Source organism: Schistocerca nitens, chromosome 5 (genome assembly GCF_023898315.1).
Source record: "Schistocerca nitens isolate TAMUIC-IGC-003100 chromosome 5, iqSchNite1.1, whole genome shotgun sequence".
NCBI classification, from domain to species: domain Eukaryota; kingdom Metazoa; phylum Arthropoda; class Insecta; order Orthoptera; family Acrididae; genus Schistocerca; species Schistocerca nitens.
Genome location: NC_064618.1, coordinates 756,672,667 through 756,699,281, shown reverse-complemented (window position 1 = coordinate 756,699,281; position 26,615 = coordinate 756,672,667). Strand labels below are relative to the sequence as shown.

The 26,615-nt window shown below is 42.5% G+C and overlaps 1 protein-coding gene across 1 annotated transcript in view; it reads right to left on the bottom strand.

Annotated features, from left to right (window-relative positions):
* Window positions 1–8,136: 8,136 nt before the first annotated feature.
* LOC126260701 (uncharacterized) overlaps window positions 8,137–26,615 on the bottom strand; it is a 67,866-nt gene continuing 49,387 nt past the window's right edge. Inside the window, exons 5-6 of the mRNA XM_049958036.1 lie at window positions 16,034–16,136; window positions 8,137–8,187 (exon numbers count right to left, since the gene is read on the bottom strand). Of these exons, the coding sequence (XP_049813993.1) occupies window positions 8,137–8,187; window positions 16,034–16,136 (154 nt within the window). The remainder of the gene's footprint in view (window positions 8,188–16,033; window positions 16,137–26,615) is intronic.

Below are 26,615 nucleotides of genomic sequence, written 5' to 3'. Positions count from 1 at the left end.
TTTTACTCATCTCATTGTTTATGACGTGGAAGCTCTTGACGTATGAGTCGTACAGTGATATAATTTCGCAGGTAGATTCTGTGGTATTTGTGGGTACTATTTGTAAAATGTGTTCCGAATCTAATGTAGCAAAGAACTAATAAATTAAAAGGGCATACCTAATTCGGAAGTTTTAATGTATGAATAGCAAAAATGTAGTAAACGATGAACTTTTCCGTTTCCATCATCTTGTGGAGTGTGTCAAAGAGCAAAAGTTTCTTAAAGCTTTAAAATTATGTGAAAACTTAGTTACAATAACTAAGTGTTCTCGTTTTCAAATACTGGATGACTAAGCTCTGGGTAAATTGAGTGTCATGACGTAGGCTGCCTCAAGACACAACAGTGTGTCCCATTACCGTTAGGACTGTGGCTATGAGAAATTAAAGCCATGGATCATGTTCACAAAATCAGTCTGTTTATTCAAAATAGTCTCCTCTGAATCAAAATATAGTTGAAATCGTTGTAAAACTGTGAAGCTCAAGTAGCTGAATATGAGTTTGTACAGTATATAGCGTATCAAAACGGTTACGATCCAGAATTTGTTAACGCTGTTAATAGAAATATATTGAAAAAGAAAAATCTTCCTGCCCATAGCGTATCATATGCAGATTTTATAACGCTTAGACCAGTCTTTCAGACTAAGGAACGCTCTAATTTTTGTTGGATACTACATCTGGCCGCAATAACCGAAAAAATTGGCAGATGTGTGAGATCTAAAAACATTATGCCAGCTTATTTTACATTTTCGGATCTCGGCAGTAAACTCAGGCAAAGGAAAAAAAGCTGTGGTAAGTAAATGTAATGAATCGGATGTGTACTGTATTACATGCAATGATTGCCCTAAGAAATATATAGGTCAAACAGATGGGTCATTTCAAATAAGATTTCAGGAATACCTTAAAAAATCCGCGGTCTTCATTAACACCGCATTTACCGCATTGACCTTTGATCGTGGCACAGTTTCGTTGTCAGGAACTGCGCGCCACCACCTCGCCCCGTCCACCGAGAGAGAATACTTTTTCCCCATCGCCAAGATTTGAATATATTACCTATAGTGACATTCGATACGATCGCAGGTCGTTGAAGATGGTGTTAATGACGGTCGTTTTGATATTAACTTGCGGATAGATAGCTCTCTCAGTTAGCAATACCTGCTTATCGCTGTTAAGTGGTTTCTCACTCAAGGAGTGAGCGAAATTACGCATTAAATTTATAACTGGTGTTACTTACAACAGTTTGTGTTGCAGAGGAGGAAAGCACAGTTTAACAAGTAGCAGTAGGCCTATTGAAATGTTTGTTCATTTGAAAATAAAATGTACAGAATGACAATGCTGAGTTAGTTTCCTCAGGTAGAGTATATACTGCATAATTACATAGACTTCTCCTGCGTAATAACTGATGGTACTCTTCTCGGGTATGCAGCCGGACAATACAGTCACATTGACACAATATTTCAGTGGAGCAGTAGTTCACCTTAAAGTGAGTATGCCGGTGCACGGTCTCACTGGAACGGAACATCTAGTGGAAACGGCGTCTCCTTAACACACTGCGGCGAACCCACCGCACTTGCGCGATCAGCAGCATTGATACCCTCAAGCGCAAGTGAACTGATAGCTCACCGATGGAAGAAATAGGCAAAACAATATACCGCAAGGAGGCGCTAATTGACGCTTGTCGAAAGAAAGACTGTTGTTATTTAATATAAGATAAATCGAATTGCACTTGTCACTTAAAGAGAAACCCTTATCTCTGATAATAATACACTCCTGGAAATTGAAATAAGAACACCGTGTATTCATTGTCCCAGGAAGGGGAAACTTAATTGACACATTCCTGGGGTCAGATACATCACATGATCACACTGACAGAACCACAGGCACATAGACACAGGCAACAGAACATGCACAATGTCGGCACTAGTACAGTGTATATCCAACTTTCGCAGCAATGCAGGCTGCTATTCTCCCATGGAGACGATCGTAGAGATGCTGGATGTAGTCCTGTGGAACGGCTTGCCATGCCATTTCCACCTGGCGCCTCAGTTGGACCAGCGTTCGTGCTGGACGTGCAGACCGCGTGAGACGACGCTTCATCCAGTCCCAAACATGCTCAATGGGGGACAGATCCGGAGATCTTGCTGGCCAGGGTAGTTGACTTACACCTTCTAGAGCACGTTGGGTGGCACAGGATACATGCGGACGTGCATTGTCCTGTTGGAACAGCAGGTTCCCTTGCCGGTCTAGGAATGGTAGAACGATGGGTTCGATGACGGTTTGGATGTACCGTGCACTATTCAGTGTCCCCTCGACGATCACCAGTGGTGTACGGCCAGTGTAGGAGATCGCTCCCCACACCATGATGCCGGGTGTTGGCCCTGTGTGCCTCGGTCGTATGCAGTCCTGATTGTGGCGCTCACCTGCACGGCGCCAAACACGCATACCACCATCATTGGCACCAAGGCAGAAGCGACTCTCATCGCTGAAGACGACACGTCTCCATTCGTCCCTCCATTCACGCCTGTCGCGACACCACTGGAGGCGGGCTGCACGATGTTGGGGCGTGAGCGGAAGACGGCCTAACGGTGTGCGGGACCGTAGCCCAGCTTCATGGAGACGGTTGCGAATGGTCCTCGCCGATACCCCAGGAGCAACAGTGTCCCTAATTTGCTGGGAAGTGGCGGTGCGGTCCCCTACGGCACTGCGTAGGATCCTACGGTCTTGGCGTGCATCCGTGCGTCGCTGCGGTCCGGTCCCAGGTCGACGGGTACGTGCACCTTCCGCCGACCACTGGCGACAACATCGATGTACTGTGGAGACCTCACGCCCCACGTGTTGAGCAATTCGGCGGTACGTCCACCCGGCCTCCCGCATGCCCACTATACGCCCTCGCTCAAAGTCCGTCAACTGCACATACGGTTCACGTCCACGCTGTCGCGGCATGCTACCAGTGTTAAAGACTGCGATGGAGCTCCGTATGCGACGGCAAACTGGCTGACACTGACGGCGGCGGTGCACAAATGCTGCGCAGCTAGCGCCATTCGACGGCCAACACCGCGGTTCCTGGTGTGTCCGCTGTGCCGTGCGTGTGATCATTGCTTGTACAGCCCTCTCGCAGTGTCCGGAGCAAGTATGGTGGGTCTGACACACCGGTGTCAATGTGTTCTTTTTTTCCATTTCCAGGAGTGTATTATCAAATAATCGAATTTCAATAGATTTCTTTAGAATACATTCCCAGTAGTGGGAAGCAGGAGTGATCATTTGCGTTTCATTAAACAATAGCTTATTTCCCTCATTAAGATAGTATTTTGCCCCTGCAGATATCTCTCGGATTCTTTTGGGACTGAGGGAACCCAGAGTACATAAAAGTCCATGTCATGTGGGATGGCTTACAGTTGCCAGACTATTCAGGACCGGTGCATAGAACATCATGGTCACACTCGTTTGCTCCACCCGGAAAGCTCCGCAGTGGTAGAATATTGTCTCAATGAGGAACACAAGATGTACAACGAGACTAAAACGATCGCTCCTGCTTCCCGCTGCTCTGAATATGTGCTTTATCCAACTGCGTACTCGAGAAGAGTACCATTATATGCCGCGTAGGTTACATATGGCAAGCATTTTATTCATTATTATTGTAGTATATCGTGGATATCGCTTCTGTTTATGAAGTTGTTAGGAATTATTCGTCCAGCAGCCACCAGACAAAACCATCTCTTAAGAAATTGAAGGTTCCAAGAAATAAACTCTGATTACCAGGTTATTACTTAATACGACACTTAAGTTGGTCCACAAGTATACACTGAAAGACACTACATCATAGCACCCCTCCTCGCCCTCTCCCCTTCAAGGAGACATGATGCTAATGCTATGTGACATTAGCTACGAGTATAGTAACCCTAAAGGTCTCAGTTCAGCGAGGAAGAAAGTCTACAAGTTTCTTCAACTACGACATCTAACCGAAGGCTCACTTTGATTAGATCCCAAACTGTGGGGATGGTGATTGATACTTTTCACCCGCTCTTTCAAATAATGCCATACATTTCTGTAGCATTCGGATCAGGTGATTTAGCAGGCCAGTCGAGGCGTGACAGACTGCCTCAGTGTTTGTAAATCCAAGAAGGTATGATTTCTGTCCTTTGAGGGCTGCTGTTGTGTTGGAAGTTTCTATACTTGTATTCATATTGAAGATGTGGAAAGAAATGCAGTTGACCGTATGGGCTGAAGATCAAAAGAAAAAAAGCGGTGGAGAGAAACATTGATCACCGATAATGCTGAAATAAATATGCCGGTTCACGTTCGCAGCAACCTGCACGAACGGGTCCAGTTCACGGTATGAGAAGCATCCTCAAAACAACACAGATCCACTTCCGGCCTGGATTACGTCCTCCACACACTGTGAATGAAGCACCTCATTGGGATGTCAGTGAACTGGCGCCTTGTATCACGTCGAAAAGATAAAATAGCGAGTAACTGGACCACATTACACTACAGTGAGCTAACGCCCAGTTCCTGTGTTTGTCCCAACGAAGACCTGCATTTGTGAGAAACGAATGCAAATGGCCACATCATGCAATTCCTTTCGTAGCCTTCGCTCTAAAACTAGTTGAGATGGAACTGAATTTATTGAGAACAATTATTGTCTTGTTTGACACCAACTGTACTCGATAAGATGTGACACTAGTCTCTGGTCCCTGTCGGTTAGACTCCTTCTACGGCCACCGTTCTCACACCGTGTTAGACTGTTTCCCAAATGTACACCACTGCTTTTGGACACGGCGGACAGTCTGCGTTGAAACACCAACAATCGTAGCATGCCAATGACGGTATGGACATGGCCATGTCAAAATGCAATAGCTCCATTTGGCCATTCTGTCACGTATTCATGTCCACTTCTACTTCTCTCACTGTGTTCACTCCACACAAGCAGTGACTGGCACATATACACCACTTCACTGCCATGACTCACGTCTGCTGTGGAGGGCCACCTGGACTAGTTCTATACCATGTACGGTATTCCAAAGTGTCAAGTGTGCTTTTCTTCAAGGGACTGACAGCTTTTCCAGTGAGCTTATATTTCATCACTCTGACTTCTACATAAAAAAATTATTGTTTGACAACGACGGCTGCTATTTGCTAATTGTTTGATAAGTCGAAACATTGGAGATCCAATACATTGTTAAATACTAATTTCCTGTAAGTGAGAAGTTTAAATAATTTGCTCCACGGGATCTCGAATTATTGTGTTTCCAATCCGCGATATCCGAGCACATCCAATGCCTAATGCCTAACACCTCAAACCATCAGAGGATTCACCTCTTTCTTTCCAAACTCTGTAGAGCCTCGTCAACTATGCTATGGCACTATTACCTCAATGAGAATAAACATAAGACTTTAATGCAGACTGAAAAAGGGTGCCGACTTTGGAAAACTCAAAAATTGCAGACACGTAAATGGCTGCATATGTGACACATACCTCTGTAAGAACGTCAGTTCCAAACCAGCAGTAGAAGAGCAGCTGCTGGATCACGGCAGAAAGATAGGACGTATACTTCACCAGCCAAGTGGAATCAGCGTTCTGAAAATATGTGGGAGTCCAAGTAACAAACATAACCTCACCCTACTCATGGGGCATTGAAAAATAATGTGAACTGTATCTGGAATATATTTGTTGATTTAAAGTTTATCCTAGCTAAAAACTGAAAGACGACTGATTGGAAATATTAAATTTCACACATCGCAGGATTGCTCCAAGCTTGACGACGGTCTTTTTTTTTTTTTTTTTTTTTTTTTTTTTTTTTTTTTTTTTTTTTTTTCACAGGCATTCAGTCTCGCACCGCCTCTTCCTTCTAGTATCAGGTGTGATTGTCTATTGCAAAACACTCTTTAGCGCGACCTAAGGACTTTGACTGGCTTCAAGTAATGAAAACAGTGCGCGGCGGCACTCGTCCTGTTTCCGCCACATTCCGCAAGATAGGAATTTACGTCCTTGTCTTTCGTAGCCCGAAGCAGTACATGTGGCACAGCAGTTAGTCTTCGGACACATTGTCCAGTGTGAATTTGACGGATTTTGACTACCAAATATTGGAACTTTGGTACGATCGCAGCCTTGAGTCACGTTCAGTTACATGGAAACTATGTTAAAAGTCAAGTCAAATAAATTCGTGCTGTTTTCTTTATCTTTCGCGTGCAAATCTCACGTGCAGAATATTATGTCCTGGTTAACACTTGCATTGATTCAGAAAACATGGTGATCTGAATCCGTTTTCAAATCAGCCAGCTGAGAACTTAAGTGACTTCCAAATAGTAATTTAAACTCATATCCAAGTTTTCAGAGGACCTGTAATATTTTCTTTGTGAATCTGATATGTAGCTTCTAAAGGAGTGTACGTTTATTCGTCGCCACCCTGGCGAAAACTGCATAGATTGGCCACTGATAAATTATATGATTTACCTATTGCAATTATATCTAGTGGATTCATTAACTTATAGCTTTTCGTGGTATAACTAATTTCAGCCACTAGAAGCCATACTGGAATTTTCATGTACTTCCACCGGTAGGACTCTTCTAACTTACGCTTGAACTTGTATTCAAGATTACACAGAACATGTGTGTCCTGTTAAGCCATTATTCGATAAAAAATTTTCAGCTAATAAAGTAAGTTGTAGCTCATGTTGTTACTCTGAGAGCTTCGAGTGCTGGAACTACATGATTGCGGATTACTGCCATCATGACTAAGGTAAATGTTATACGTTATAAGGCAAAGTAGGTAACAGTTGCACGAGGCAGACCTATGAAGTGTGATACCAACACTCGCAGATTGTCTCGTAGGTGTTTTATAATTACATGCACGTGCTCAGTTTCCTATTGTTATATATCCAAGCACCCTTCCCACCTATTATTGCGCTTTAAGTGAGTTCGCTTCCTCCTTTCAAAGACAGGTAACATCGTTTTATCCTTGGATCGGATCTACTTTCTTCAGGTAAATTTCAGAGCATAAAATGTATTCATTATTTGCATGAACACGTAGTTTCTTAAGTTAGGTAGGCGGCTTACACAATATACGAAACATATTACTATTATTGTTGTCATTTACTTTACTTTCTTATAGTTTAACGTCTTGATATTTCCAGACATTTCAAAGAAAATTCTGAATATGTGTTGACATGTTCTATCATTACGTGTCTTCAACAGTGAGAGGTAATGGGAACAAAATTAATAATTTAATATAACACAGTTTACAATAGTTATAAATTAAAATATGATCTTTAAGGTAATTTAAGGACACTATCCTGATCAAAACAATTCTTTCATTTCTTCTTTTATTTGGAGACTTTTCCGTACTACTGTTCTAGCAGCGGACTCTCTTTGTTACACTGATGATGAAACAGGAGTGCGGAAACACATCTCAGTGAAGGCACTGAGAATGGAACACAATGCGTTTTCTTTCATTCTTCGAATCACTGCCTCATTATGAGGCAAAATGAAACAGCTTCTGACCTTTAATTTCAACATCAGTGTATATTACATGGAAAATGCCAACACAGTATTTAGAATCCAGTAACTGCCCTACAATTTAGATAATTCACTAAGTTTCATTTTTTGTTAAAGAAAGTAATTAAGAACTTTCAAGGTTAAATTGTCACTCTGCAGCGCAGTGTGCACCGATATAAAACTTCCTGCTAAATTAAAACTCTGTGTCAGACTGGGATTCGATCCTGGGACTTTGCCTTTCGTAAGATCCATTCATAAACCGCCCCCACCATTTCTCCTGATGAGTCCGCAGCTCGTGGTCGTACGGTAGCGTTCTCGCTTCCCGCGCCCGGGTTCCCGGGTTCGATTCCCGGCGGGGTCAGGGATTTTCTCTGCCTCGTGATGACTGGGTGTTGTGTGATGTCCTTAGGTTAGTTAGGTTTAAGTAGTTCTAAGTTCTAGGGGACTGATGACCATAGATGTTAAGTCCCATAGTGCTCAGAGCCAATTTCTCCTGATGAGTCATCAGAGTCGAACCGATTGACTTCCACAAATCCGTCAAATTCATTAAAGTCTCTGAAATTTTTGATCTTTCTTAGTGAGCAATGCGGGCTTTTACCTGAGCATTTAATGTAACGCCGTAAATCGGCCATACGGAGGCAACTCTGGTTCGGAACCCTGAAAAGGGTCACAGACAAAGTCAGGCCAGCAAAAAGCCACCAAGATTAGTCACACCAAAATATATCTAACTGCCCGACTGAATCAAACTATATCTGGGCAGTTACAAGAATACAGTGAAAGGGAGGAGTTTAGTAGTACTGCGGTGTTTGTGTAGCGTTGCATAATGTTGATTTGGAGTAAGGAGCTTCATACTATCGCTAAAAGCTCACAATGTATAGAATGGGGTGCAACATTTACATTTATGAGTGTACACAGGTGCTGTTGGTCTCTGAGGTTTCCCTTTGTTATTATAATAATAATTCATAACTGATATACCTCTGCCTCACACCACTACTGTATGGCCATTGACAATACGAACGGCTTTTCAGTGGGTCAGATTCCGAACAGTTCTCTCTATCCCTCAGAGCAGAGAATGCAACATATTAAAAAAAGAAAGGATCTATGATCTATATCTTACAGAGAATGGTTTAAATATACCAAAGAGAGTTATTGCTTCCTGTTAACAGTCACCAAGTATTCAGCCAGAGCTTTACATCACTCTTCTCAACAATGAGGCCGACTGCCAATAAATAACTTTCAACTACCCATTGAAGCATTTCACGTATCTGTGGCACCTATTATTTTCTGTTGTTGAAGAGTTATTCTTTTATTGTCTAATCAGTGTCTGTGGTTACAGAACAAATGAGCCTAGATATCGAAATTACACTGCCTGATTAAAAATTTGGAGCACCCAGGAGAGGAGAAAACGAAATGAAACTTCGCAGATTGATAGAGTTCGTATATAATTAGTAATCAAAACGTCATCAGCATTGGCTGCCGAAGACTTCCAAAATAAGAAGTCACCATCATCCTGCCAACGGCCTCGTCAAAGAGGGCGGGGTAGCGGATAGAGATTCAAAGCACTCTCTTGCCCTTGGGGTGGGAAACTGTCCCTAAAAGCGAAAGAATCAGCGGTGATCAACGGCATGAGGATGCAGAAGGCAACGGAAACAACTGCGTTAAAGACAAATAACGAGTGTCCAGAGCACATGTGGCCTGTAATTGAAAATGTATCAACGTTGGTAAAAGATTTTGGAATAGTACCTCTTTCGGATCTCCGGGATGGGACTGCCAAGGTAGAGGTGACCATGAGAAAAAGATTGAATAACCAAAGAAAGGATGAAGTTCCATGAGTCGGGGCGTGGAATGTCAGAAGCTTGAACGTGGTAGGGAAGCTAGAAAATCTGAAAAGTGAAAATCAAAGGCTCAATCTAGATATAGTAGGGGTCAATGAAGTGAAATGGAAAGAAGATGAGAATTTCTGGTCAGAAGAGTATAGGGTAATACCAACAGCAGTAGAAAACGATATAACGGGAATAGGATTCTTTATGAATAGGAAGATAGGAAGATAGACAAAGAAGACAATATGTTACTGGAACAGTTCAGTGACAGAGTTGCTCTTATCAGAATCGAAAGCAAACCGATAACAATAGTTCAAGTATACATCCCGACATCGCAAGCTGAAAACGGAGAGATAGAGAATGTATGTGAGGATATTGAAAGGGTAATACAGTACGGAAAGGAAGGGGGACTGTAATGCAGTCGTAGGGGAAGGAGCAGAAGAAAAGTTTACAGGAGAATTTGGGTCTGGGAAAAGGAATGGAAGAGGAGAAAGACTAATTGAGTTATGAAATAAATTTCAGCTAGTAATAAAGAATACCTTCTTCAAGAATAAGAAGAGGAAGGGATATACCTGGAAAAGGTCGAGTGATACGAGAAGACTTCAGTTAGATTACATCATGCTGAGACAGAGATTCCGAAATCAGATACTAGATAGTAAGGCGTATCCAGGAGCAGATATAGACTCAGATCACAATGTAGTAGTGTTGAAGAGTAGGCTCAAGTTTAATCAGGAAGAATCAATAGGCAAAGAAGTGGAATACGGAAGAAGTAAGGAATGACGACATATGCTTGAAGTTCTCTAAGGCCATAGATAAAGCAATAACCAATAGCTCAATAGGCACTATAGTTGAAGAGGAATGGACATTCCGGAAAGGACAGTCACGTACGTTGGAAAGAAAAACACAGGTACCAGAAAGCTAACTGCGAAGAAACCATGGGTAACAGAGGAATTACTTCAGTTGTTCGATGAAAGAAGGAAGTACAAAAATGATGAGGGAAATTCAGGAATACAGAAATACAGGTTGCTGAGGTAAGAAATAAATAGGAAGCGCATGGAAGCTAAGACGAAATGTCTGCATGAAGAAATGTGAAAAAATCGAAAAAGAAATGTTTGTCGGAAGGACTGACTCAGCATACAAGTGAAATTAAAAGCAAGGGTGGTAACATTAAGACTGCAACGGGAATTCCACCGGTAAATGCAGAGGAGAGAGCTGATAGGTCGAAAGGATACATTGTAAGCTTTTATGGGGTGGAAAATATGTCTGAAGTGATAGGAGAAGAAACAGGAGTTGATTTTGAAGAGGCAGGGGGTCCAGTCAGAATTTAAGAGACCTTTGGAGGACTTAAGATCAAACAACGAAGCAAGACTAAAGACACATCAAGACACATTCATAGGATTCTTTGACATAGGAAAAGCGTTTGACAGCTTAAAAGGGTGCAAGATGTTCGAAATTCTGAGAAAAATAGAGGTTAGCTACAGGGAGAGACGGGCATATACAACAAGCGGTAGAGCCAAGAGGAAATAACAATAATGGACGAACAAGAGCGAAGTAATCGGGTTATAAAGTTGTAAGTCAGGAATGTAGTCTTTCGCCCCTTCTGTTCAATCTGTACATCGAAGAAACAGTGGTGAAAATAAAAGAAAACTTGGAGTGGAATTATAATTCAAGGCAAAACAATATCAATGATACGATTCGCTGATGACATTTCCATCCTGAATGAAAGTAATGAGAAGTAACGGATATGAGAACAGCGACAAATTTACCACGGTTGATGGTCACGAAGTGGATGAAGTTAATGAATTGCCATTTAGGCAGCAAAATAAGCAATGACCTCGGAGCAAGGATGACATGAAAAGCAGACTAGCACTGGAAAAAAGCGCATTCCTGGCCAAGAGAAGTCTACTAGTATCAAACATAGTCTTTAATTTGAGGAGCACAGCATTTTATAGTAGTGAAACATGCACTGTGGGAAACCGGAACGGAAGAGAATCGAAGTATTTGAGATGTGGTGCTACAGACGAATGTTGAAAATTAGGTGGACTGATAAGATAGGTAACGAGGTGGTTCTGTGCAGAATCTGAGAGGAAAGGGATATGTGGAAAACACACAAGGAGAAGTGACAGTATGATAGGGCATCTGTTAAGATATCAGGGAATGACTTCCTTGGTATGATAGTTGAGGTATACAGTCCGACATCGCGAGCTAAAACAAAGAGATAAAGAATGCATGTGAGGATACTGAAAGGGTAATACAGTACGTAAGGGAATACATCCAACAAATAATTGAGGACGTAGGATGCAAGTGCTGCTCTGATATGAAGAGGTCTGCGCAGGAGAGGAATTAGTGGCGGGCCACATCATACCAGTCAAAAGACGGATGACTCAAAAAAAATCGTTGGAAAGGATCTCCTAAATCTGTTGTATGCTCTAGTGAGGCAACATGGTCCCAGTCTGATCCTTGATATTCTCGTTACTGAGACTCTGACGCAGTTGGCGTCCGATGAGGCCCTGCAGATATTCTGTTCTATTGGGGATCGATTTTGGAATTATGCTGGCCACAGGAGAACATCAACATCACGGAGGCAGTTCGTGTGTGGACGAGCATGATCCTGTTGCAAAATAGCATCATGATACTGTAGCATGAGAGGCGACACATGAGGACGGAGGATGCGCGTGAAGTACCGTTCTGCCATCAGAATCCCTCGATCACAACCAGCCGTGACCGGAAGGCATAAGCGAAGAATGCCCAGGGGTAACACTGATGTGCCTCTTCAGAACTTTGGAAGAATGGGACCTCTCCCCAGGTCGCCACGATATTCATCAAATATGATCATGCTAGTGCAGAACTGCGATTCGTGCTATGCTGTACATCAGCAGTCCATACTTCCCGATTTCGGCAGCTCTCCAAAAGAAGTTGTTTGTGTTGTGTCAACGGCAGCCTACGCATGGCACAGTAAGTCCCTAATCCGGCTGCTAGAGTCTCCTACCAATGGTGCAGGATGACACAGAATGTTTCAGTGAGTCCATTACTTGTTCTCGGACGGCGGGCGTCGATACCAAAAGGTTATGGTGTGCTTGGTACACAGTACGAAGATCCAGCCTTGGGGTGCTCAGACACGATCGGCTGGCGCAATGACGACGAGAATTCCCTGCTTGCAATTCAACACCAGGCCACTGTTAGAACAGAATTCCCAAAAAGTATGAATGTTGCACGATTCTACCAGCCTGCCAAATGGAGACCCACAATGAGGCCCCCTTAAAAATATGACAGGTATTCACAACGTTCACGCACACGAGTACGTGGCATCTTCGTGTCTGTCTCAGTGAGCACTTAACATCGGTCGCTGCTCACAGGATTACACCTATCAATCAGAACATTATTACCACTTACCTAGTAGCCGGTATATCCACCTTTGGAACGGATAACAGCGGCGATCCGTGGTGGCATTGGAGCAATGCGGATTTGGTAGGTCGCTGGAGGGAATTGACACAACATGTGCCTCTCCTCTGGAGAGGGGGGCGATGAGCTCCGATGCCACGTTCAGTCACATCCCAGATGCGTTCGATCGGGCTCAGATCAGGCAAGCTGGGATGGAGGGGAGCATCAGATCAATTGTACCTTGCCACCGTTTTCTTCAAACCACTTCATCACACGGCGCGTCATTTTGTTGAAAAATGCCACTGCCATTGAGAGACATGTTCATCATGAAGGGGTGTACGTGGTCTGCAACCAATGTACGAAACTGTTTGGCCGCCATGGTGAGTTTCACGAGCTCCAGCAGACACGTGGATGCCCACGTCAATATTCCAGAACATAATGAAGCCGCCACTTGTCTATCACCGTGCTGCTTCACAGATGTCGAGGAGCTGTTCCTCTGGAAGAAGACGGATTCGCGGCCTCCCATCGGCATGATGAATGAGGTACCGGGATTCATCAGGTCATGTAACCCTCCGCCACAGCGTCAACGTCCAGTGCAGTTGGTCACGTGCCCATTTCAATCGTAGTTGCCGACGTCGTAGTATTAACATTGGCACATGCATAGGTCGTCTGCAGTGGAGGCCCATCGTTAGGAGTGATCTGAGCACCACGTGTTCAGACACAGTTGTACTTTGCCCAGCAATAGCGTCTGAGGTTAGTTCCGCCACAGTTCGCTGCCTGTCCTGTTTTACCAGTCTGCCCAACCTACAACGTCTGACATCTGTAATGAGGTGTGGCTGCCCAGCCCCATGACGTCTGGACATGGTTTCACCACGTGTGGAAGGCACCACAGCGCTCCTCGAACATCCGACAAGCAGTGCAGTTTCCGAAATGCTCGTGCTGAGCCTCTGCCTAATCACAATCTGCCCTCGGTCAAACGCAGATAGATCGTGCAGTTTCCCCATTCTACATATGGACAGCACACTCCTCGATAATACATGCACCATGTGTGAGTCTGACTAGGAATCATTCCTCACCAAGCTACGCTCCTGTTGTCTGGACGGGCTTATATCGATAGTAGGTTGGTGGTCATAATGTTCTGATCGGTCAGTGTGGATACCATAAGAGGACTGGTAACAACACTAACACCAACACGAACAACGCTAATGCACTCTGGTGGAGGTTCTATGTGACACAGAAAATTGTAAACTCTAATCATTAACATGTCCACCAATTATACGTGCGAGTACGCAGTTTCATTGACATGCTACTATGGCATCTGCGTGTTGCACATTTTTGGTCAGGTAATATACAGGGCTATTACAAATGATTGAAGCGATTTCATAAATTCACTGTAGCTCCATTCATTGACATATGGTCACGACACACTACAGATACGTAGAAAAACTCATAAAGTTTTGTTCGGCTGAAACCGCACTTCAGGTTTCTGCCGCCAGAGCGCTCGAGAGCGCAGTGAGACAAAATGGCGACAGGAGCCGAGAAAGCGTATGTCGTGCACTCACATCAGTCAGTCATAACAGTGCAACGACACTTCAGAACGCAGTTCAACAAAGATCCACCAACTGCTAACTCCATTCGGCGATGGTATGCGCAGTTTAAAGCTTCTGGATGCCTCTGTAAGGGGCGAAGAAACGGTTGAATGCGTGCGGGCAAGTTTCACGCGTAGCCCGCGGAAGTCGACGAGTAAAGCAAGCAGGGAGCTAAACGTACCACAGCCGACGGTTTGGAAAATCTTACGGAAAAGGCTAAAGCAGAAGCCTTACAGTTTACAATTGCTACAAGCCCTGACACCCGATGACAAAGTAAAACGCTTTGAATTTTCGGCGCGGTTGCAACAGCTCATGGAAGAGGATGCGTTCAGTGCGAAACTTGTTTTCAGTGATGAAGCAACATTTTTTCTTAATGGTGAAGTGAACAGACACAATGTGCGAATCTGGGCGGTAGAGAATCCTCACGCATTCGTGCAACAAATTCGCAGTTCACCAAAAGTTAACGTGTTTTGTGCAATCTCACGGTTTAAAGTTTACGGCCCCTTTTTCTTCTGTGAAAAAAACGTTACAGGACACGTGTATCTGGACATGCTGGAAAATTGGCTCATGCCACAACTGGAAACCGACAGCGCCGACTTCATATTTCAACAGGATGGTGCTCCACCGCACTTCCATCGTGATGTTCGGCATTTCTTAAACAGGAGATTGGAAAACCGATGGATCGGTCGTGGTGGAGATCATGATCAGCAATTCATGTCATGGCCTCCCCGCTCTCCCGACTTAACCCAATGCGATTTCTTTCTGTGGGGTTATGTGAAGAGATTCAGTGTTTAAACCTCCTCTACCAAGAAACGTGCCAGAACTGCAAGCTCGCATCAACGATGCTTTCGAACTCATTGATGGCGACATGCTGCGCCGAGTGTGGGAGGAACTTGATTATCGGCTTGATGTCTGCCGAATCACTAAAGGGGCACATATCAAACATTTGTGAATGCCTAAAAAAACTTTTTGAGTTTTTGTATGTGTGTGCAAAGCATTGTGAAAATATCTCAAATAATAAAGTTATTGTAGAGCTGTGAAATCGCTTCAATCATTTGTAATAACCCTGTATTTACTGAGGAATTTTTGTTGAGGGCAACTTCAGGAAGCCAATTCCAGAAGACACATCAGGAAATTTTGGATGACGGTCATACATGAAATTTTTTACAACATTTTTCCCTTTCCTCTAGATCTGAGTGTGGTGAAGTAGTTATTATAAAATCTGTAGTCGGAAATAGATCTTATTATCACCTAAACGAAATAAATTGCAAGTGGATTATCAGTGCTGAGCAGTTAATCCTACATGATGATTTAAGTAATGTATTATGTAGATAAGTTAACTGCTAACTGCAGCGTCGTTTTATCGGTGCTATGAATTACATATCACCGTTGCTAAAACTTATCTTCAGATGAAAACACCCCCTAATAACCTACTCTTTAGAACTGATATCAGAGTTGTGAGTACGGTCGTCCACGTTGAAAGACAATGTTTCTTTCGTCCCTCACGAGAAAATGTTTTATCTTACGTATGATGTCATGGGTATTCTTAGAACAAAGTTTACTTCTAGGTAATCACCTTAACTGTATTAATTTTGTACAACGTGGTTGTTGTAATAACTCTTCTAATCTCTGTGTCTTTCTAACTAACACTCAAGTATGTAATACTCGTTACGTGTTAGTCCCCATATAAACTCTAAAATGTGTAAGACTTACCTTAGCGATGGCGACGAAGGCTGTGGCACTGATTGCTATGATGTCCATCATGAATTGCCCCAGCAGGATTGGTCCAAATAACGTACTCAGACGCTGTACACCCCTGAAATGAAAAACATCTTGTTTAATAAGCAATTTTTGTTCATGTGGCCATTCAAAAATATGCGATAAAAGTGGACACAATGATGAAAATTTCAAGTTACCCCATCAAAGTCATTATGCATTTCAATATTGGAACACAATACTGAAATCATGCAAAAAATATTTTTTTTCGTGTTTTTGTCTTTCACGCTCATTGCTTTCTACTTTTGTGCCATTTTTCACCCTGCTTCTGGTTGTTGTTTCTTTCACCATAACTCTGATTAGGAAACTATCCAATCTGACATGTCGAAACCTGTCCTGAATTTTTTTATACAGGAAGAATACAGTGAAACAACGATAATGTCAAAATTTTAGCTTTCCTAGACACATTGCAGCTATTTTTAAAAAACGTTGAAATTTTACATTTTCCTAGCTTTGCAATGTTACCATTGCCGCAGCTGTAGCAGACAGCGCATTAGCAACATGGCGGGCACATATCCTTGATTGACGGCACAGCGGTAAACAGATAACACGGCACAACGCGATCAAAATTTGTAAAGCAAATTTAATTTTCCATTGATCGTTTCTGTGACACAATTGTTCACACTTGCTATTCGCTCGAATTAGCACCCTCATTTAATATTCATAATAATTAGTAGTTTCCGTCGCGATATCACTGAGTATTAACAATGGAGATGAAACTGAAACAATTTCGTTGTGATTTCGTGGCTGATGCTTGTTAATAGCATCTCTATTTGTGCAGACTCCATAGTTTCACAATAATGTGGAATCTATGACGTTTTCAAAGTTGCAAAGATGAAGCATGGAGAACATGGTATGCTGCTGAAATCACTTCTCCTGAAGACCTAAGTATGTGTTATTTATTAGTTAATTTCTTGGTCGTTCACTCCAGTGATGTCGACGTATCGTTAGAAGTTGTAGTAACATTAGAAGAAACAGGAGAAAACACAGACAATTCCGCGAATTGTGATTCGAATGATGAATGTTGTGCTAAATCCTGAATAAAAAGAGAGTACATTCCAAGCCCAAAGAAAAGATGTACAGTAATAGCTTTCAGTGACAAAGGAAAGGCTATAAAGTGATTCCTTTAAACGAAGGAAGGAGAAGACGTTTAAACTTAAGCAGTGTGCAAAGCCGGTTTCGTTCCGTAAAATATGAATAAGAATTACGTAGGAGCAAGAAAGATTTTCACGAAGTACGAAACATGCACCTAACTGAAGCTCGAAAAAGTGTGAGTGAAAATCTATTGAAAACATCTAGGACTGCTCATGAGAGTCAGTGCTCCATTACCGAGACAAATCTACAAGACTGGATGCTCTCAGCTGCGATGAACGTTACTGATTTACGGGCTTTTCAAACTGGTTACACAGATTCAGGAAATTATGGGAAAAAGGAAGTCACAAAACTACGAAGTTTACCTCAGGTAAGCGGGTAGAGAAGATGTCATTAATAGGTAATAGTACAGACAAATTCGTAGCTGACGTGAAGGCGAAGTTTCTTGTTAGCCCCTAAAAGATGTGTAGATAGACAATCAACTAGGTTTCGTGCAAACAGCACTTTCCATTGTCGAGCGAAAATAGAAGAATCGCTTGTGCAGTCGATGAACGCTGTGATACATTCGCATACAACAATGCCTGTGATAAGTATCAGTCGATTACTGCTTCCGCAACTTAGTCTCTGTTTGAGAAACATCAAGATACATTACGACCAAAAATTTAAAAAAAGGGACTGTTTACTCACAAAAGTCTTGTAATCGATGTAGCAAAATCTGAAAAAGGAGAGAATATTCTTCAGTGTTACATCCGAAACATCTTGTCAGCATGTATACAGAATAGTTGATTGTTTTTATTGGACTGTTGGTCTGGACATAAGGAGGACGACGAAAAGACTGTTAATAAAAATCGGATTCCCCCGGAACTATAGTCTCATTCACCATCTCGATAAAACGAATTTTCAACGGTGTAAAGCTTTCTCTACAGTAGGACCCGATGTCCAGAGGTAGCGTCTTTGACTAGTAATTGAAACGTCTTCAGTCCAGGTTTCGAAACCCTCCACTATCTGAAATTTGAACAAAAACTGCCAGCAATGGCCGCCGAAGATTTGTGGCATAAAAGTCACCCTGAGCGACAATGGCCATGCCGCAGAGGACGGAGAAGCGGACAAAGGTTCAAAGCGTTCTCTTGCCCTTGGGGTGAGAAACACACCCTAAAAGGCGGTAGAATCAGCAATGATCAACGGCATAAGTGCAGAAAGCAACGGAAGCCATTGCATTAAAGACACATGATGTGTGTTCACGGTCTATAATTGAAACATTTGAAACAGTGTCATGATGATCTCTTCACCGCCTTCACCGTCAAAATATTCCGGACTAGTCTCCCATTCGGGCCGTGGAATGTCAGAAGTTTGTATGTGGTAGGGAAGCTACAAAATCTGAAAAGGGAAATGATAAGGCTCAGTGTACATGCAGTGGGGGTCAGTGAAGTGAAATGGAAACAAGACAAGCATTTCTGGTCAGATGAGTATAACGTAATATGAACAGCAGTAGAAAATGATATAAAGGAAGCAGGATTTCTGATGAATAGTAAGGTAGAACAATCAGTGAGCAATGTGAACAGTTCAGTAATAGGGTTGTTCACATCAGAATCGACTGCAAACCAATATCGAAACCGATGGTTCAGATGTACATGCTGACGTCGCAAGCTGAAAATGAAGACGTAGAGTATATCAGGATACTGAAAGCTAATTCATTACGCAAAGGAAGATGAATATCTAAGCCGTGGAGGATTAGAATCTGGTTGTAGGGGAAGGAGTGGAAGAAAGGGACGTGTGAAAATATGGGCTTGATAGAAGGAATCAGAGAGGAGAACGTCTATTTCAGTTCTGTAATAAATTTTAACCAGTAATAGCGAACACTGTGTTCAAGAATCACGGGAGGAGAAGCTATACTTGGAAAAGGTCGGCAGATACGGGAATATTTCAGATTATATTATGGTCAGGCAGAGATTTAGAAATCAGATATTGGATTGTAAGATTATAAAGGGGCAGATACAGACTGAGACCACAATTCAATAATGACGAAGAGTAGGCTGAAGCTTATGAGACTGGTCAGGAAGAATCAATGTACAAATTAGTGGGAAACCTGTATAATGATTAGCTCTGTAAACAGTTCAGTTGGACGCTTTAAAAGGGACTGCCACACAAATTGAAAAGAATAACCTATGTATGAGGAAGGTAACTGCGAAGAAACCATGGTTAACAGAAGAAACGCTTAAACTGATCTTCGAAAGAAGGAAGTACAAAAATGTTCATAGGAGTTTAGGAATACGGAAATACAAGTCACTTAGGAATGAAGTAAATACTAACTTCACAGAAGTTAAGTAAAATGGCTACATAAAAAAGTGAGGAAAACGAAAAAGAAATAACTGTCGAAGAGACTGACTCAGCAAATATAAATGTCAAAACAACCTTCGGTTAAATTAAGATCGCAACGGGAATTCCACTGCCAAATACAGAGAGGAGAGAGCGGATAAGTGTAAAGAGTACACTGAAGGCGTCAGCGACGGGAAGGACTTGTATAATGAAGTGATGGAATAGGCAGGGAATTCAGTATTAGAATCAGAATTTAAAAGAGCTTTGGAAGACTTAAGATCAAATAATGCAGAAGGGGTAGATAACATTCAGTCGGAATTTCTAAACTCATTGGAGGAGTAACACCAAAACAACTAGTCCGGTTGCTGTATAGAATGTATGAGACGGACGATATGCCATCATACTTTCGAAAACACGTTATCCACAAGTCACAAGACAGCAAGAACCGACAAGTGCGAGAATTATCGCACCATCAACTTCACAGCTCATGCACCCAAGTTGCTGACAGGAATGATATGCAGAAGAATGGAAACGAAAACTGAGGATTAGTTGCGTGACAATCAGAACAGTTACGTGACGATGAGTTTGCTTTAGGTAAGGTAACGGCACCAGCGAGACAGTCCTGACGCTGTGGTTGATAATGGAAACAAGACAAGAAAAATCATGTTCATAGGATTTGTGGACGCGGAATAAGCTTTCGACAATGTAAAACGGTACAAGTAGACCGATATTCTGAGCAAAATAGGCATAAGCTGCAGGGAAAGAAGCGTTATATACAATACGTACAAGAAGCGAGCGGGAACTGTAAAAGTGGAAAACAAAGAATTTCTCGAAATAAAAGTGTGTAAGACAGGGAAGCAGTCTTTCGCTCCTTCTGTTCAGTCTGTTCATCGAAGAAGCAATGTTGGAAATAAAAGAAAGATTCAAGGGTAGATTCAAAATCCAAGGTGAAAGGATATCAATGATAAAATTCACTGATCACGTTGCTATCGTCAGTGAATGTGAGGATTAATTACAGGATCTGCTGAATGGAATGATCACTCTAATGAGTACGGAATATGGATTGAGAGTAAATCGAAGGAAGGCGAAAGTAATGAGAAGTAGCAGAAATGAGGACAGCGAGAAACTTGACATCACTATTAGTGATTACGAAGTAGCTGAAGTTAAGAAATTCTGTTACTTAGGCAGCAAAATAACCAATAACGAATGGGGCAAGAAGTACACGAAAAGCGAACTAGCACTGGAAAAAAGGGGCATTCCTGGCCAAGAGACGTCTACTAATATCCAACATAGGTCTCAATTTGAGGAAGAAATTTCTGGGAATATATGTCTGAAGCACAGCATTCTATGATAGTGAGACACGGACTGTGAGTAAACGGAAACAGAACATCTTCGAAGCACTGGAGATGTGATTCTACAGAAGAATAATGAAAATTAGGTGGACTAATCAGGTAAGGAAAATGTAAGTTCTCCTCAGAATCGGCGTGGAAAGTAATATACGGAAATCGCTGACAATAAGATTGTACAGTATATAGGATATTTGTTAAGACCTCATCGAATAACTTCCATGGTTCTGGAAGAAGCTGTAAAGGTAAAAACTGTAGAGGAAGACAGAGATTGGAATACATCCAGCCAATAGTTGAAGACGTAGGTTGCAAGTGTTGCTCTGGGATGAAAAGGTTCGGAAATTGTTATATAGTATGTAATGTCAGCAACTTGATGTCCCGATTGATGGAAATCGTCTGCAATGTAGCTCCTTATACTGTCTTGATTTTCTTTCCTCTGGTACTCACTTGTGTCGCAAATACATCTGCAATAGTTTACCTGTCGGTGTGAACTGTAAGTTAATGAAAAATATGAAGTGAGAAATTTATTTTTATGTTTCAGTGCTTAAAATTCACGTGTGTGCACTTCGAACTTCGCGCTACATCCTTTTGTCACGACTGCATCTGCTTATTCGCCTTTTCGATTGTTAGGTAGGAAATGTTGTAGAAATCGTTTTTATAAGTGGTTCTCCGTGCGGCAAAAATTAATAACTTTAAAATTTAAAAAAAGATACTGGCAGTGCGTCTTAACAGGTAAAATTTTGACAGTCCATTTCGTTCGGCGTATTTTACTTGTGTACAAAATTTCAGGGTTGGACTATTTCCCTGTGGGTATTGCATTTCGAAATTAGAAGTATTGACAAATGTTTGATTAAAATTATGTTCAGAATCGCTTATTATTACATTTCATGTCACAGAGATAAAAATAAATTTAACTGATTTTTGACTATGTTTGTATCTACAGGAAACAGCGACTAGAAAGAACTACATGTACAAGTAAGTAACATCAAAGTTTAATACACATAACAGTAGACATTTAGCAACGGTCAGAATTGAAACTTTCCAGTATGTCTAAAAAGGAAGGTCTTTATTTGGTTTACCAATGTTACCGTAGATTGTGGCTCCCAAACCTGGCGTCTTAAAATTGTTGTTGTTGTTGTGGTCTTCAGTCCTGAGACTGGTTTGATGCAGCTCTCCATGCTACTCTATCCTGTGCAAGCTTCTTCATCTCCCAGTACCTACTGCAACCTACATCCTTCTGAATCTGCTTAGTGTATTGATCTCTTGGTCTCCCTCTACGATTTTTACCCTCCACGCTGCCCTCCAATGCTAAAGTTGTGATCCCTTGATGCCTCAAAACATGTCCTACCAACCGATCCCTTCTTTTAGTCAAGTTGTGCCACAAACTTCTCTTCTCCCCAATCCTATTCAATACCTCCTCATTAGTTACGTGATCTACCCACCTTATCTTCAGCATTCTTCTGTAGCACCACATTTCGAAAGCTTCTATTCTCTTCTTGTCCAAACTAGTTATCGTCCATGTCTCACTTCCATACATGGCTACACTCCATACAAATACTTTCAGAAACGACTTCCTGACACTTAAATCTATACTCGATGTTAACAAATTTCTCTTCTTGAGAAACGCTTTCCTTGCCATTGCCAGTCTACATTTTATATCCTCTCTACTTCGACCATCATCGGTTATTTTACTCCCTAAATAGCAAAACTCCTTTACTACTTTAAGTGTCTCATTTCCTAATCTAATTCCCTCAGCATCACCCGACTTAATTTGACTACATTCCATTATCCTCGTTTTGCTTTTGTTGATGTTCATCTTATATCCTCCTTTCAAGACATTGTCCATTCCGTTCAACTGCTCTTCCAAGTCCTTTGCTGTCTCTGACAGAATTACAATGTCATCGGCGAACCTCAAAGTTTTTACTTCTTCTCCATGAATTTTAATACCTACTCCGAACTTTTCTTTTGTTTCCTTTACTGCTTGCTCAATATACAGATTGAATAACATCGGGGAGAGGCTACAACCCTGTCTCACTCCTTTCCCAACCACCGCTTCCCTTTCATGCCCCTCGACTCTTATAACTGCCATCTGGTTTCTGTACAAATTGTAAATAGCCTTTCGCTCCCTGTATTTTACCCCTGCCACCTTCAGAATTTGAAAGAGAGTATTCCATTCAACATTAAAATTAACCAGCCAATATGAGTGACGCAGACGGCATAGGAATGCAGCATGTTAAATTTAACACGAAGACACAGAGTCAGAAATTAAAAGTTAATGGATGAACGAAATAGGAGCACACCATTCAGCATGATACGATTACATGGCAGATGGGCTAAATGACTATCACAAAAATTTCTCATTGAATAATAAAGAGAAATGAGGCTAGACGATAAGTTGTGATGTTACGGAGAACCGTCATCACATAGATACAGGGATCAGAGACCGGCGGAAGAAGATGGGAGCGGTCTTTGCCCAGCAGTGAGACACTAATTGTTAACAACAGCAGCAACCACAACAAAATGTCTGAATCCGATACTGGCGATTTACACTCGTGGGGACAGTGAAACGTGCCGCACTTGGCCCCTTGAGGATAAAAGAGGAACACCTGGAGCGAGAAGCAATGTTTGTGACTTCGTGGCAGTTTGAGTGGAAGTTATATTTAAAAGTAACTGATAGGACTTTGAAGACTTTGTTCAGTTTTGTTATAGCCCTGACCTTCCTAGGTACAACTTGTACTGACAGCTTTGCACGAAACCTGTGCTTATAAACTGTAGCGCTCATTCTTTTCCAAAGGTGAAAGTACCTACTTATCACGGGACTGTGACCACGTCGTCAGTGTACACATCCGTCAGTGTGATTTCTGTCTTATCACATAGGAAATAGGTCCACTTCTTCTGTATGCTTCCCCATTGTCGCTACATTCCCTGCCAGACAATTGGTGAAAACGTAGAAAGTAGGTTTCCCTGGGATGATATTTACCGTCAAGCGTCTGCCAATTCACTTTTCGCACGCTTGCCCATGATTAAAACAAACCAGTAACAATTCTTAGTGTCGTTCTTTACGTACGTTTAATACCGCCTACCAATCCTATTTGGTAAAGATCACAGAAACTTCAGCTATATTCTAAGCTATTACACACAAGTGTTTATAAGCAGTTTCCTTAGCAGGTTGTACGAGGGGCGTTCAGAAAGTAAGCTCCGATCGGTCGCGAAATGGAAACGACTATGAAAATCCGATAAAGCTTTGCACAGATGTGTTGGGTAGTGTCTCTAGTATAACCCCAGTTAGCATCACGTCGCTCTTCTCATTTCTGAGCTCGCAGTGAGTGCGTAAAGATGTCTAGAAAATAGTGTCTGCCGCCAAGTACGAGGGCCTGGTGAGAAATTTCGCCTGAAGCTATGCAGCTAACATCACATAACTGTCGTGCTGTTTCTTCTTCAAGACAATTCTCAGCCGCATTCTGCAGGGGCAATGAAGATGCTCCTGCATCGTTTTCAAATGGAAATTTGAGATTACCCACAATACAGTCCGCAATTGTCTCCCCCTGAGTTTCATCTCTGGTCACATGAACCGCTGTCTTTGAAGACAACATTTTGACACAGACAACGAGGTGTAGGCCAGCGTGGAGAATTGGCGGAAAGCACTGGCGGCTGCCTTCTATGATGAGGCTATTGAAAAGTTGGTACAACGCTATGACAAAAGTCTAAGTCAGAACGGCGACTACGTAGAGAAGTAGCTGAAAGGTGTAGCTAATTGTTACAAGTAAAACATTTCTGATGTTCACTGTGGTTTCAATTTGGCAATCAATCGGAGCTTACTTTCTGAACAGGCCTCGTATTTTCCCAGTATCCTAACAACATCTACTACGTCCCGTCTCAGATACATACTACACAAATATTCTGATGCCGGCAGATGCGGTACATTGATTCTGTCCTGGAGGTAAATAAGATACTGATGATATTAGATGTTTAGGCTCCTTAAACAATTAATCAGCAGTAGCAGTCTATGAACTATCTCCACGATGTTTAGGTACTCCAGGGTCTTGGATTTTCCCTGCCCCGAGATGACTGGGTGTTGTTGTGTCGTCTTCATCATCATTCATCCCCATTACGGTCGGAGGAAAGCAACAGCAAAACACCTCCACTAGGACTTTGCCTAGTACGGCGGTGCGGGTCTACCTCATCCTTCCCCTACGCTCTGTCAAGAAGCATGGGACTTCATTTCCATTTTTCCATGGCCAGCATGATCTCCAGATCTGACCCCAGTGGAACATGTGTGGGACCACTTCTGACGACCAGTTCATAAACAGCTGACCTGCTTCCTGGGGAAAATAGGCATTGATCGCTTGCTCTTGTCACATGTACTTCGAAGTACTAAGCAATCTAAAAACATACAATTTGTAACAACTATAACTATTAGTCTGCAAATGACGTAAATACTGATATAATGTTGTTCGGTACACCATCCTAGATCACCAGGATAAGTACCAGCACGTTACATTCTGTTCATGTGCTTGTGTGTGTGTGTGTGTGTGTGTGTTTCATCAGTCTGAGTGTTTGATATGTATCAACACATCTCCCCCTGTACCAAACTCCTCATCTCAGTTTAGCGTTTACCGTCGACTAACTCCATTACTTGTCGAATATATTCCGATTTCTGCCTTCCTTTACACTTTTTGCCGTCTACGTCTTTCTCTAGTACGAGTACAAAGCAAGCTACTCCCTAATGTAATATATAAAGAATCATCCTGTAGCTTATTCTTTTTCCTGGCCTTCTATCGTGTCTTCACGGGGGCAGCGTAATACTCTAGAGTTGGCAGTGTTAGTGGTGGAGCATTTCCGGATGCCCTTCCTTCCCCCCTCCCTAACCGCCCCCCCCCCCCCCTACCATCCGCACATCACTCCGTTTCAAGGAAGTGGCGTTATAATGCACGCAGCTATCTCAGTGCGCCCTTCATCTAATCACTGTTTACCACATGCTCTTTTCCTCGCCGATACTGCAGAGAATATTATGTTTTATCTCATATCCACTGGGTTTTCAGCATCATTCTCTGACACCTTACCCATAACGCTTCCACACTACTGGCCATTAAAATTGCTACACCAAGAAGAAATGCAGATGATAAACGGGTATTCAATGGACAAATATATTATACTAGAACTGACATGTGATTACATTTTCACGCAATTGGGGTGCATAGATCCTGAGAAATCAGTACCCAGACAACCACCTCTGGCCGTAATAACGGCCTTGATACGCCTGGGCATTAAGTCAAACAGAGCTTGGATGGCGTGTACAGGTATAGCTGCCCATGCAGCTTCAACATGATACCACAGTTCATCAAGAGTAGTGACTGGCGTATTGTGACGAGCCAGTTGCTCGGCCACCATTGACCACACGTTTTCAAAATAGTTCAAATGGCTCTGAGCACTATGGGACTCAACTGCTGTGGTCATCAGTCCCCTAGAACTTAGAACTACTTAAACCTAACTAACCTAAGGACATCACACACATCCATGCCCGAGGCAGGATTCGAACCTGCGACCGTAGCAGTCGCACGGTTCCGGACTGCGCGCCTAGAACCGCGAGACCACCGCGGCCGGCACACACGTTTTCAATTGGTGAGAGATCTGGAGAATGTGCTGACCAGGCAGCAGTCGAACATTTCTGTATCCAGAAAGGCCCGTACAGGACCTGCAACATGCGCTCGTGCATTATCCTGCTGAAATGTAGGGTTTCGAAGGGATCGAATGAAGGGTAGAGC